The 14,617-nt window shown below is 34.0% G+C and overlaps 1 protein-coding gene across 3 annotated transcripts in view; it reads left to right on the forward strand.

Annotated features, from left to right (window-relative positions):
* Positions 1–14,617, forward strand: part of LOC123315515 (ecdysone-induced protein 74EF) — a 200,084-nt gene that overhangs the window by 152,316 nt on the left and 33,151 nt on the right. Inside the window, exon 2 of one of the 3 annotated variants that reach the window (XM_044901234.1) lies at positions 2,359–2,388. The exons of the other annotated variants lie outside the window; for them this stretch is intronic. Coding sequence (XP_044757169.1) covers positions 2,359–2,388 — 30 coding nt within the window. The remainder of the gene's footprint in view (positions 1–2,358; positions 2,389–14,617) is intronic. 3 annotated transcript variants of the gene reach the window in all.

Here is a 14,617-nt window from a genome sequence, read left to right on the forward strand (position 1 = left end):
TGCTAATGATGAACAAAAATTTTTACAGGATCATGAACATTATGAAAATCTCAATAAAACATGTAATCCTTAATACTAATATTATAAATGTGAAAATCCTTGTTTATTCGCTTGTATGTTTGTCTTTCCATATCACTGGAACCAGATTTTGATGGGAATTTCACTGTAGTGTAGGTAATTTTCCAGATTGGGTTTTCGTGTAACGTTCATCCGTATACAGGGTGAGTCTTTGACTCGTACAAATATTTCAACATTGTATTCTTGAGGTCAAAAGAAACACTTTTTTCTCACACCATTTTTTCCGATTCAGCACTGTTAAAAAGATATAGCCATTTTAATTTTCCATGATGTATACCACCCCTGGAGAAACAAAATTCCCTTCATAATACCAAGCTAAATCTATGTCACTACACATCTGTGGATCTTTTAAACATAGTTGCATTGAGCCAATGTACCCAATTTTCCGAATATCACAGATATGTATTCGAAAACAATTACATACTCGAAAACGGCGCATTATACGAGAAAATACGAAGAATACCTACTTTTACTTTACAAAACGTTCAAATATTCATTAGAGCGTCCAACTTTGTTTTAAGAGTTGGGCTTTTTAAATTTTTGGTATTTTATGGTTCGTAATGGTGATAATGAGAAAAGTGGAAGACGTGGGTGATATCTTGTGTTCGAAAAAGATTCATCAAATAAATGAAAAACTATTACACGAAATTCATTTTATTCGATCAAATTTTTTGTGAGATATGTATAACTAAAAATAACATTTCTTTATGGTTTTTCAACAGCCTGTATCTTTTAATCCGAGACGATTCGGAAAAAATGGTAAAGGAAAAAAGTGTTTATTTTTATGTCAAGAATCTAGCATTAAAATATGTGTACGAGTAAAAAACTCCCCCTGTATAATTAAGAAATGATAGATAGATAGAAAAATATCGATTTTTCCTAAATAAGTCTTACAAGAAGCTGTTGATTTCAGGATTTTATAGCCGACGCTAGATGAACCATAAGAAAGAGGAAAATGATCAAGTACAAATTTGTAGAGCTCCAAATGTTCTATAAAAAGTCCACGATGTCATATATCTAACTTAACATTTTTAAATCAATCCAAAATAATATTCCATTTCAAGACGGTTTTTGACTGGCACGGAATGAATTGATATGAGAATAAATGTGACCTTTAAGTGCAGCATTCAGTTGTGATGAAAAATAATCTTGAAGCATATTTTTCTAAAGGATATTTCGCGAGATATGATAGGTTAAAGAAATAGATAGGTACGAATTAAGGCAAGAAACTTGTCGGCTACTTGGAGGTGATGTTACCATCATTTCGGTAATTGGAGTTTATTTTTAGTTTTTTTCATCGTTACATACTCATAATTTTTTTTTGATGATTATTAATTATTATTTCTTATGGATTTCATTTTTCATAGTGAGGTTTGTTGATTTTCTGCTCATATTCTTTCTTGAATTATTCTAATTATATCTTGTGTGATATATTTGAAATGCTTATTCATATATTTGAATAAAATTCTTACACGATACTTCACAGCTTCACATTGGATGCACCCATATAATATTCTAATTATTTTCGATTAGGTTTATATAAAAAAATATGAGAAACAGTTGAATGTTAGTCTGACAAGGCAGCAGTAAGTCGAAACGCTTATCGTTTTCGTTAATTCTCAATAATCGAAAATAAACGACAGACAAAGTATGTTTCTCTTTTGGTACTGCAACCGACTTCTCTGACTTAGTTCTAAATACCGGAAGAAGCCTAAATTCATTGGTCCGCAACTTTTCAGCCGCCTTGGACGTGATTAACCATCAATTTCCGTAAATTCCTATTAACGAAAGCTTTTCAGCATTATCGACAGCCAGTAAATCGGCAACTTGGCACGGAGATCCGATTCAAAATCGAGTATTGTTTTCACTTTCGCATTCTTCGGTTTGGACCTCGAACCCTAAACCCGGGACGTTCGAAATTACGCGTCGCGACGGCAGCGTACGTCACGCGATCGATGCCACCACGTGACGTATACGACCTTGTCCGTGTGGAAAGTGACAGTTGGGCGCTGTATTCGATAATTTTCGATGAATTTTTGGACCTTATCGAGGTGGTTTGATCGATATTGAAAGTGTGAATTCATATATTTGGTAAAAAATCCCTGTTGTGAAAGACTCCCTCCAATTTTTCACCCCAATAACGAATATTCAAATTCAAATCATCTGAAAACTAATTAAATACCGTTTGCGTTCAAAAATATATTCAAGATCTATGAGCTTGCATCTTTACTTCATAATCTTTCTGAGAAATATTTTTTCTTATACTTTTCTTTATTTCAGGTAAGTTGCCCCGAATCTATGAAGACCAATGTGAGTTGAATTTTAGATTTTTTCGGAATATTAAGTTTCCATAATTTTATTTAGTTCCTAATATAATTCAGCAAAAGCTATTCATGATTTTTGTCGTTTTGAAATGATAGTAGATTTCGACTTCAGTTTCCACTGCAACTACATTCAAGTAAACACCCCTGCTTGATACTGCCATCTGAAAATGGCACCTAAAGAGCAATTTTTTTCTCAAAAAAAAGAAAACTGAGTATCGCTCTCAATTTCATTTCTGTTAGGATTCTGGCTGTTAAGAAAAAAATTAAGAACTATTTGCAAGTCCATCTTTAGGGAAATATATCTATGAAAGATCCACAAATATTTTTGACAAGGATTTTTAGAATAAAACTTTTCACTAATTCATCGAATTGTACAACCATGAATATCAGCCTGCCAGTTTTAACTCGTACAAATATTTTAACAGTTGATTCTTGAGGTCAAAAGAAGCACTTATTTCCTTTACCGTTTTTTCCGAATCGGTTCAGTTTGAAAGATACAGGCTGTTGAAAAACCATAAAAAAATATTATTTTTACTTCTTTCTCACAAACGGTTGTATCGAATGAAATTAATTTCGGAATATAGTTTTCTATTTATTTGATTAATATTTTTCGAACTCAAGATATCACCCACGTCTTCCAGTTTTCTCATTATGACCATTACGTACCATAAATATACCAAACTTTCAAAGAACCCAACACTTGAAACTAAGGTAGACGCTATCTAATGAATATTTGCACGTTTTATTAAATAAAATTATTCCTCATTATGTTTTCGAGTAATTTGATGTTCAAAAATTAAAAAGTATCTGTGGAATTTGAAAATTTGGGTACTTTGGCTGAATACAACTCTTTTTAAAAGGTCCACGGATGTGTAGTGTCACAGATTTAGCTAGTTAGTCTGAAAGTTATTTTGTTTTTCCAGGGGTGGCACATATCATTATGAAAACTCAAAATGGATATATATTTTTATCAGGGCCGAATCGGAAAAAATGGCATAAGAAAAAAGTGTTTCTTTTGACCTCAAGAATCTACTGTTAAAATATTTGTAGAAGTCTGAGACTCACCCTGTATATCATAATCCTGGAATTAACGAATTAAATTATGAAGAAAGGATTTTTAGGTAGCAAAATTCAACCGAAAATTCTTCGAAAAAATCAGCCAATACGAACCGAAAAACGTTATATAATGAGGATGGTCGAATGTTGATGTTCCTATTCCATGAAGACATTAAGAATGTAAGTGGGTCAAAGTATGTGAAATACTTGTTATTTTCTGTGTAATTCACTGACCTCCATCGGAAGAACTTCGCGCGGCGTTGCCGAAATGGATTTTTAGTGAAAGTGACAAGCCACCAAGGTTGTATTCATCATGATTTCCGTCTACCAGCGACGATCAATTGTTCCATTATGTCATTTAACACCTATTTCCGGCCATCGCGAACGCGAAATTCAAGCGGATGCAAATTGCGAAAAACCGATGGCCAGTAACTAAGAAAATCCAACTTGGAGGCTTGAGTCGTTCGTCATTCTCGATACGGTGTGAAAAATGTGGCATATCTGAGCGTATCGAACAAACAGAAACGTTTGCGTCATTCGATGGAGATGATTTCTAGGAAAATTACGAATCTGCAATATCGGATCTTTATTAGACAAGTAGTAAACGCATTTTGAGTGTTTTGATTTGGTATTAAATTGCTGAAAAGTGTTTGGATTATGAATACTGATTTTGATTGAGGTTCTTTGGGTTTTTACGACGATATGGCTCGGATTACTTTGAAATTTCTACTTTTATATTGAATATTATGATTATTTTCCATTTATGCAAACTGTATAAGATTAATTTCTGGTCAAATCTATGGTCAAAACCTCGATATGTCTATTATACTTGATGTGACGTCTGATTTTGCTCAGTCAAGTTATGATTCTCTTCATCATTTAGTATTATTTTTCTAAATTTCCAAAGGAAGTATTTGTGTCGGTTTATAAAATAACGATAATGTCATGCAAAGTATCTTTCATACGTACAAGCAATAAATATTTATTTGAGTTGTATATACGCAGAAGCTCAATCAACTACTAGGCTTTCTTTTGAAGCTTCCGCTTCTAACGAAAGACTGACTGTCAAATCAAGAGGTTCATTGTTTATTTACCACAAATTTCGACTGAATTAATCACTGTAAAGAGTACAAAAACGGGAGATATCTCATCTTCAGCAACTTTTATAAATCCAGCTCAGAAAGAATTGTCCATGGATGTGAAGTTGTTTCCCAAAATGCCCATTTCAAATACTCACATGAATTTCCATGATTGAGTTGACGAAATTTTTCAACGAAGTGGGGCAAATACTTCCTTTTAACGATAATCAAGTCCTCAATTGAAAAATTGAATTCTCGAACACATATTCGACTCACCTACGTTACTGATTTTCGCATTTCGAAACACTGAATCTGTTGAATAATAATCGCAGGGACCGAATAAATCAGTCATTGACACCGTATTTCATCATTTGTTACGCAAATTTCCCTTAAGGAAACAAAAGTTTATCTCTTCTTTCCAGAATGTATACAGCGAAAATAGTTGACGAACTTATCTCGATAGAAATTAGGAATTATCTAATTTACTAATGAAGTTCAGTAGGCCACAAGTCTTGAACGATAAAAATGAAAACAACGTATAAGAAAAATACAGAAAAATTATGTATGCAACTATCGTGTCGAGTATGTACTGCAACCAATATATTTTCGACAAAAGTAAGGCTCTTGAGGTGTAGAGAAATGAAAAACTAATCTTCAAGAAGTACCTTATTTTCATGAAAACCCCGGTAAATATTTCTATGCACTCAACACTCAATTTTTTTGTGTGTACTTATTTGAATATGTATTTCCAAGCCATAACAGCATGGTTGCTCTTGATGAAATATTCAAATCAAATAAGAGCTGGTGAAATCATCAGTCCCTTAGATTTTCATGAAAAACGCTTAGAAATATGAGAAGAAACTCAATTAGTTGAAGAACTTCGCTCGAGAACTATCGGCTCACCTACGTTCGATAGAAAATTTTTATTTCCAAACAAATAATGTCGCAACAAACATCTGTTTCTGAAGTAGCGATGTAACCTCTAAATAAATAAATTGTTACAAAATACCCAACGGATTCTCGCACGTCCTAAACAAATTCGTCATTGAGTTATTGAGAGAATACGAAGAAGACCTAGAATCATAACACTGAATATTTCTCGTGTTTATATAAATAAACTGAACTATTTCAGTTAAATGACTTTATTCCCAAAAACGAACTAAAGAACAACAACAAAATACTTTCTTATTCAACATGAAACTAAGAGAGGAGCAGCTTTACATTATTATTATGGAAAATTACAAAAAGGATTTGATAAATAGAATCTGAGATCAGTTTTAAATAGATATCAATAATCTGTCAATCAATTATTGGATTCGAATTGGAATTGTTGATTTGTTCGAAACTTGTTTTTAGTTATGTACTCCACATCCTCCTCACTTCATCACACACAATTTCCAACACTCTGAATGGATACGAAGATATTGAAAAATTCTTAGCCTACTATAGAACCAAACAAAATTTCAATGTCGAAATATTTTATCACTCAACATATTCTCCTCTAAATTGGATACATTTATTACAGCGAACCTGCAACGTCTCTAGACCTTTCAAAAAAATGTTCCTTCTTGCTCTGCAAACCAGACCTCCACAGCTTTTATTACCTCTTCGTTGGAAGAAAATTTATGACCATACGACTTTTTTTCAGTTGAGGAAAGAGATGATAGTCGGATGAAGCCAAATCTGGTGAATAAGGGGGGTGCTCTAGTAATTCAAACCCCAAATCACGAATTTTTTGCATGGCAACAAGAGATTTGTGTGCAGAGGCGTTGTCCTGCAAAAACAAAACACCTTTTGATAGCTTTCCGCGTCTTTTCTCTTTAATTTTTTCCCGTAGAGTGGTCAGTAATGTCGAATAGTAATCTCCGGTTATTGTTCTACCCTTATCCAAAAAAATCAATCATGATTACTCCATGGCAATCCCAAAAAACTGAAGCAAGAACTTTTCCAGCAGATTCTTGGACACGAAACTTAGGTCTTGGAGAACAAGTGTGTCGCCATTCCATCGATTGTTGCTTTGTTTCTGTATCGTAGAAATGTACTCAAGTCTCATCCATAGTAACAATTCGGTTTAAGAAGTCTACGTCGTTTTCAAATCGAGCACAGATCGAACGCGATGCTTCTACCCTTGCACGCTTTTGGTCAAGATTCAAACATTTGGGGATCCATTTTGCAGCAATTTTTCCCATGTCCAAATTAACTTGAACTATATGATGAATGCTTTCGTATGAAATATTCAGTGCTTCAGATATCCGTTTAAGCCCAATTCGACAGATTGCTCTTTCCCAACCTTTAAATCAGCTGGTTTTTCCCTCTTATCTCTCCTCGGTACTCACTAAATTAGTATAATTCAATAAAAACGTAAGCAGGGATGGTTTGTCCATGGCATAATCCTTATATTTTTTCTGATTTTATAGATTTATCTCCCAATGAAATCAAGGAAAAAAAGAATAGAGTATAATGAGTACATTATGGTAATACACAACCAGAAAAACACGTCATTGACCTGCAGACCTTCAAGTGCCATTCTACACTCCATCAATTCACGGTACACCTCATATTTAGTGAATCGTTTCAGTGGAAAAAATGTTACAGGGTTCCTTATGAGCACAAACGTACTGAATTATATTTTATTCGAATGATTTCCGTCACAACATCCTCAAACGAAACAGATTAGGAGATCTACTGCGACAAAATTAATCTATTGCAATGCGAAATGACTAATGCACAGTTGTCATGTGAAAAGTTCTGATCTTGACCTTCGCCAACACGGCTGATAAGAAGAACGCGGCGTTTTATCCGCGTTCGAAAAATCCAATCAACCTAGATTCCCTCGGGATGACCTGAATAACGGAAGGATCGATTCGCGGATTCCGAGAAGACGTCCTGGTAAACAGGAATAATTCGCTGTTCGCCCGCGGAGGTGATTATTCAACAATAGTGGAGGAGGGGGCGGAAAAATCGGGGAAATAAAAGTGGGTCATACGTCGACTTATTTTTCGATTCGGCGACGTAAGAATCCTTATTTAAAAATATCAAGGATTGCAGATGCATTTTATTCGTTGCAATATGTCGACCTCAATTTCAGGCGGACGCGTGCTAGATTATATTTGTTTATAGTGCGTATTCAGAAATGTCGGATAGTTGGGTCAGATCTGAATGATTAATATCGTATTTTGAATGTCTAGCGGAAAATTTATCGGATTCGTAAAAATATATAAGCAAGATACTGTGCCTCTCAATGATTAAATGCTTCAAAATCCAAATGGACCGATTTACTGAATTTTACAGAAAACACGAAATACCAGCAACTGTCTTAATATTATGGGCAACGTGAATCTACTGATGAAATCAAAGATGTGGCTTTTTTTTTCAACAGACAGTGGCAAAAATCAACTATACAAAAGTTTCAAAATGACAAATTTAAAAAATATTGAAAATGATCCCTGAAATAGATCCTACATACTAGCCCAGATAATTTGTTATCTGACTTATCTCAAAGCAATGGGAAAAAACTTATCTCGTAATGACTGACTCAACCATATGGTATTTAGTATCTCAAACGACCTTATGAAATGGCTCGTTTCGATACTAACTGACAGAAAAATACTTAGGACCAAGTACAAAAAATAGAATTAATATTCGTTCAGAATCACAACAATAAAATTCGTCTGAATTATTGACAATTTTTTTCACAAAGGTCATCACAATCGTCTTGTTCGAACCCTCCAACAATGGTCATAAAAATGAGATGAATTAGGGTAACAATAATAGCACTTTGTCAACATAGCACTTCTAATAAACAATTTTCAAGTGACCTAAAATTATTCAGATAGACTCGAAAGTACCGAAACATTTAATTCAATGTCCATATGTTTATGTTTTGTTCCGTTTTTCCGTACTGAAATTTGATGAAATTTGGTCGAACTTCTAGGGGTTGTAGCTCAGCCATCTTGAATATTCTATAGAGACAATTTTTGGTGGAATGAATTATTTCGATAAGTTCTACCTTCTGTCGGAAAAAAGGGCTCACCTTCGAAAGCATCCTGTATACAGGGTGAGTCTTTGACTTGTATTCGAATATTCAACAGTAGATTCTTGTGGTCAAAAGAAACACTTTTTTCTATCCCTTTTTTTCGATTCGGCCCTGGTAAAAAGATATAGCCATTTTAATTTTTCATAGTGAGCTATGCCATCCCTGGAGAAACCAAATTCCCTTCAGAATATCAAGCTAAATCTATGACACATCTGTGGGTCTTGTAAATAGAGTTACATTCAGCCAAAGTATCCAATTTTCCGAATATTAATTATTTTTCATTTTTGAACATCAAAACACTCAAAAACGGCGCATTTTACGAGAAAGTATGAATACTTTTATTTTACAAAACTGTCAAATATTTATTAGATAGCGTCCAACTTAGTTTCAAGAGTTGGTTCTTTGAATTTTTGGTAATTTTATGGTACCTAATTGTCCATTAGGTATATGTGATATATTGTGTTCGAAAAAAATTCGTCAAATAAATGAAAAACTATGTTCCGAAATTCATTACATTCGATAAAATCCTTTGTGAGGGAGAACTAAAAATAACATTTTTTATGGTTTTTCAACAGCCTGTAATCGTTTAAACCGAGCCGATACGGAAAAAATGGCATGGGAAAAAGCGTTTCTTTTGACCTCAAGAATCTACAATTAAAATATTTGTTCGAATCGAGGACTCACCCTTTATATTCATCTCTAACAAAAAACATATCTCTAAAAACATTGAAAATTTCCGAATATAAAGCAGGATTTAGAAATTCGAAATATATATGAATTTGATATAAGTATCTGAAACTTTCTGGGTAATATTAGTTCAAATGAATATTGAATCAGGGAAATCAGTGTTTTGGGTAAAAGTAGAATTTATCCCAGGAAGTATATTCCTAATTTTCATGCAAAGAATTATTTATAAGTAATCGAATGGTATTAATTTCAATATGCTATGATTTTGTGTTAAATATCTAAAATTCTTTTCATTGTAAATTATGATTTTACAAAAAAAAAGGTTTTCGTTAAAACCTGGCTTTTTTTCTAGATGAAATTCGAAAATTTGTCGTGTGGAGTAAAAAAGTGGTTATTCTGAAATAACAGAATTTTCGACCATAAAATTTTACTCCGAACAAATCAAGTGAGCTATTGCCCAATATTACCGCCGAAAAAAGAGTGACCTTGCCGGCGTGCGAACCCCATCCATCGATCCCATTTTCTGGGAAATTAGCCGGCATTCAGATGAGCGAGCGCCGTCGAAAGGGATATTTGACCCGCTTAGCGTCGCGGCGTTGACCGGCTAAGGGCGTCCGTCTAGCCGTATCGACCCGGCATCCCTGCGATAGGTCGGAATCCTCCTGCGCCGCACTAAAAACGCAGTTTAAGAAGACTTGAACGCATAAAACGCAACAGAGACACTTTCCCGAGCTGAAACTCCTCGCAACTCCCGTCGAACCCCATCAAGAGGGAGGCTTTTTTGCGCTTCCTCCATCTAGCGAGCTTATGGGATCGTATTAAATTGGGCATTCTGGGTCGTAAAGGGATTAATGTCTGGAGGGTGTCTGAGCAACTCCAAATTACTGGAAGTAATGTTTCTATCCGATGAATTAATTAAATTTGACTGGTAGCTTTTGCACTTCTTTTTCGTCTACAATTGGATAGAGGGTTGTTCACTAATTCTGACGTGGTCCTACGAACTCAGCTAGTCTCATCAATGTTTTAATATCGATTCATTTATTAATTCGTTTTTTACACGAAAAATGAAAAAAGGTTAAGGGGTAAATAACAACACCAAATTATTTGAAAAAGATCTTGGAAAGTTCCAATAAATTAATTTTTAACAGGACATATTTTTTGGGGAAAGAAAACTCTACATACCTAACTTGTTTAATTTCTTCAATTGTTGTTAAGTGTTCAGAATTGTTCCTTACTCGAGGTTCACACGATATAAACCTTAATTATCACATGAAATAAATAAAGAGATAAAATGAAAAATCAATAATTAATAATAATAATATAATAAATATAAAAGGAAATAATGAAAATTAGAGTGAGAAGATAAATTTAAAATTACAGATGATAAAAAGGTAAATAAACTCGAGGCTTTTTGAAGTGCTATGCAAAAATTAACCCTAATATACAGTGTGGGCTTTTAAAAACAAAACAGATGATATCACAGAAGAAATGATTTTTTTTTCGAGAGAATCCTCCGACACGTCAAGTAATGATTCAAGGGGGACAACTGGTGAGATTATATTTACAACTAAATCGCTTCAACCCTTAATGTTACAACCCCAACCCCTTTATTTTGAGTAGGGAATATGGTGGAGGTGATACCTCATTCGAAAGAGCGTTTTATTTTGAGTTCAGCATATTGAATTTTTCGTCGTTAAATCTGTTTTCGAGATATTCAAATTCAAATTTTGCACAGAATACTTATTTATTTTATGGTTTTGATGATAGTCCTAAACTTTTCATGACCAGAGTTGAAGATTTTACCGTTTGTTCCTTTATTTGTCGGAAAAATTTGAAATAATTTTTAATTGTTCAAAAATAACCAGTGCGAGAACCACACAACAGATTTATCATGAAAATTACAAAATGAATAGGTAAAAATTCGACTAATTTACACAGCATGCTTGCAGGGAAAACCAACTTTGTTTAAATTTCAAATGAGAATATTTCGAAAACGAATATATTGAATCACAAAAAAATTAATATGCTGAAGTCCTCATGGTCCAAAGGCCTTGCAAATGAGGAAATACATACCCCATCTTTCCTCCTCAAAATTTATAGGTTCTGGTTGTAACACTAAGTGCTGAAGTGATAATTGTACCTTGTCAAAAGGGGCAATTTTTTCAAAATAATTTGATTCCGCTTTTTATCTCATCTGTTTCGTTTACAAGAGCCTACCCTATAGGTGTTTGTTGCAAAACAAATAAACAGTGCTAGCCTCAAACTTGGAATAAGTTGATTAGATCAAAGACAGGAACTGGGACTGAACAAATAACAAGGATATCTGAGAAAAATTCAAAAGCCCCTGAATCGAACCATACTTTGAAACCACCTAAAAATCACTCAAAAATTAAAACATGAAACAGAATAAAATGAGCTAACCCAACTTGTGGAATAATTAATTATTCAAATAATGAATTGAAATGTGGTTGATACTTGATGAAAATCCATAATTGACCTAAAAACTGAATAATATGAGTTTAACTTCATCCACCTGAAGATGCTACTTTGATAGCGACACACGTGTCGTGGATGTTAGTAAGAATCGCGTAGTTCAGTTTTTAGTTCAATTAATTATTCCATTTATTGCATCTTCAATTAAGGCCGATTTGTTACACACCTCATTATACTTTCTGATGATTCCGAATGTTTTCCGAGTGTTAATGATACTTTTGAGTTAATTAATTGACGATTGTAAACAACCGTTCATGTTTTTCATGCGCTGCCTAATCCGACACCGTCCCCTGCCCAATTTACAAATTGCAATTTGCAATAATCAAAACGTTCGATTAGCAGGTCGATCACGTATGACGTGGCTTGCAATCGTGTCGCCGTTGCATCTTTTTGCTCAATTGGGACCAAGGATTTTATGTTTTCGGCATTTAAATCGGCTTAATGTTACCGAGAATTTGCCGTTCTGTTTTTTCTTCAACGAAACGATGAATATTCAACGGACGCAGGTCCAAGATGGGACGCAGAATCTTGCGATCGGTGTTGATGGCAATGACATAAAAATTGGCGATTGATGCCCGCTGTTGCGTTTATGCGAACCTATTTTGCAACGTGTGGAAATTCGTTTAGTTATGCAAAATCCAAGGTTTTTTGCTGAACTATACTTCAGGAATATCGTCAACATTATCCACCTTGAGGATTGAACCGTCACCTAATTTCAAACGGAAGAAAATAAGAAAAATAAATCGAATTTGTTTAGAATAGTTTGTATTGGTAATTTAATTTTTTGAGTTAGCAAATCACATAAAAGTAACAAAAATTATTATATAACCTTGTTCAAAATTCATTAGTTAAAAAAATCAGCCATTAACCTAGAATATTCGAAGAAAAGAACTTTTATAAAACAAACAAAAAATTAATCATAATTATTCTGAGAAAATTGTTTAATTGGTGTATCTTATAAGACATCGAAAGTGAATGATTTATGTTTAAACGTTTACTGATATTATTACGTTGGACAATAATTACAAAGATGCATGTTATGGCTGGTTCTCGAGAAAAACATAAAAATAGAGTATATTAATAATTGGAACCTGATAAAATTACAGATGTTTAGTTCGTGTGCCAGCTACTTCTCGGAATTGGCGCCAACAAAACTGTGTAGTAATAATGCTATTTCGATAATTTTAGTGCTCAAATTTACAGACGCAAGTTTCGAATTTCTGGTGTTTGATGCGAATTTTTCGGAAGTGAAATGTCCAGGAAACTAAAAGAAAATCAATTAATTGCATTCGGAAATTCATGATTCTGCAAGAGAGAAATTCGTGATGCTATGTGGAGCGCTATATTTAACATTTCAATTATACAGCACGTCAGTTTAAAAGAAGAATATTTAACTTTTCTGACTGAAAAATATAATTCTTGGAAAAGTCTGTGTTTTTTCGTTTAAGAATTTTTTTTGATTTTTCGTAAACTCAAAATTCTCGAGAGATGCAAAAGGTAAAGTTAGTTTTGTATATTTTAAACTGTACTTCGCTTTTTGTCATGAATCTTTCATTAAATTTTTTTCATTTTGACGAATTAAGACCATTAATATCTTCGAACTTTTGAAAAATTATGGTTATCTCAGTCTGGCGTAATAAAGAGCGATATTTTTTATATATTTTTTCTCCCATTTAAAATATTTTTTTTTTACCCGGCATAACCTGTTTTCAATATGGAACTCTGTGAAATTCTTGAAAATTGGTATTATTTCGATAGATTTGCCAGAAAAGGTGGTGCTTCCTCCATATTGGTCCAATATACCACATTTTCGCTATATTTTCTATTGAAAATCTGAAAAGGTTGTGCGTAAACGGTGTCCGAGACGCAACGACAAACTTTCGCTTTCATTTTGAGCCGAGCATGAATCCGCTAAGTGCGCAATTATGGAATTTGCAACAGAGAGCGCGTTTTGGACCTGGTTACAAAACAATTGATTTTTTTTAGGCGGCTCCAAAACACATGGGCGGGTTCGGCAATATTTAGGTTGACCGTCTGCGAGTGTGTCGAAAGCGAGGCGTCTGCGTGAAATATGTGTGAATTGCGGCTGTCGTTGTGAAACATGGGCCTGTTCGAAAATTGCTGGGCCCTCTTATCAGCCCACATCACTTTTCCGACAGGTTAGGTAATCGAAGCACACGAAAATGGGTGGGCAGAAAACGGAAATTGCGTTTCGAAAAAAAGTTCAGGCGTGGAATGCATCGGTCGCCGTTGAAGTGTATTTCCCGGTGATTGTAAATTCATTCTTTTACGACTTTCATTCCAATCGACAGGAAAAAGAAAGAAAGTTGAAAAAACTAGAACAAAACAGTAAAAAATATAGAAATTTCATATCACTTCACTTGGTGTTTAATAAACTTTGCGAAAAATTTCAGGATATTGTTCTCTGAGTTATTTGGAATCAGAAAAGTCCTGTAGTAGGTCTTTGATACAGGGCGTTGAGTATATTCGAAATAAATAACGAATTCCTCGATATTTTCGAAATGTTTGAACGAGAGTTGGTAACAATGGATATCTATTAAGTTGATTAATAAATAAATTTCCCCCACCCTCTTTTTGAGAAGTGAAGGGAAATATTTTTTGTATATCGGAAATAATTTAGTAACATTATGCCCCCATTCCAAAGTCACTCCTGGAACCACCACTATGCACCGAGCTGGATGAAATTTAGAGATTTATTATAAGAGTTGCTCTTTCAAAGGTGACAAATTATTTTCTCCTAAACTGGGCCAGATATTGGAAATTTTGGTATGAAAATATGAGTTTTCGAACACGCTGAATATATTGCGAGCAACTTCGAGAGCCTATCTCCCTTCTTTTAGATT

This window comes from Coccinella septempunctata, chromosome 6, assembly GCF_907165205.1.
Source record: "Coccinella septempunctata chromosome 6, icCocSept1.1, whole genome shotgun sequence".
NCBI lineage: Eukaryota > Metazoa > Arthropoda > Insecta > Coleoptera > Coccinellidae > Coccinella > Coccinella septempunctata.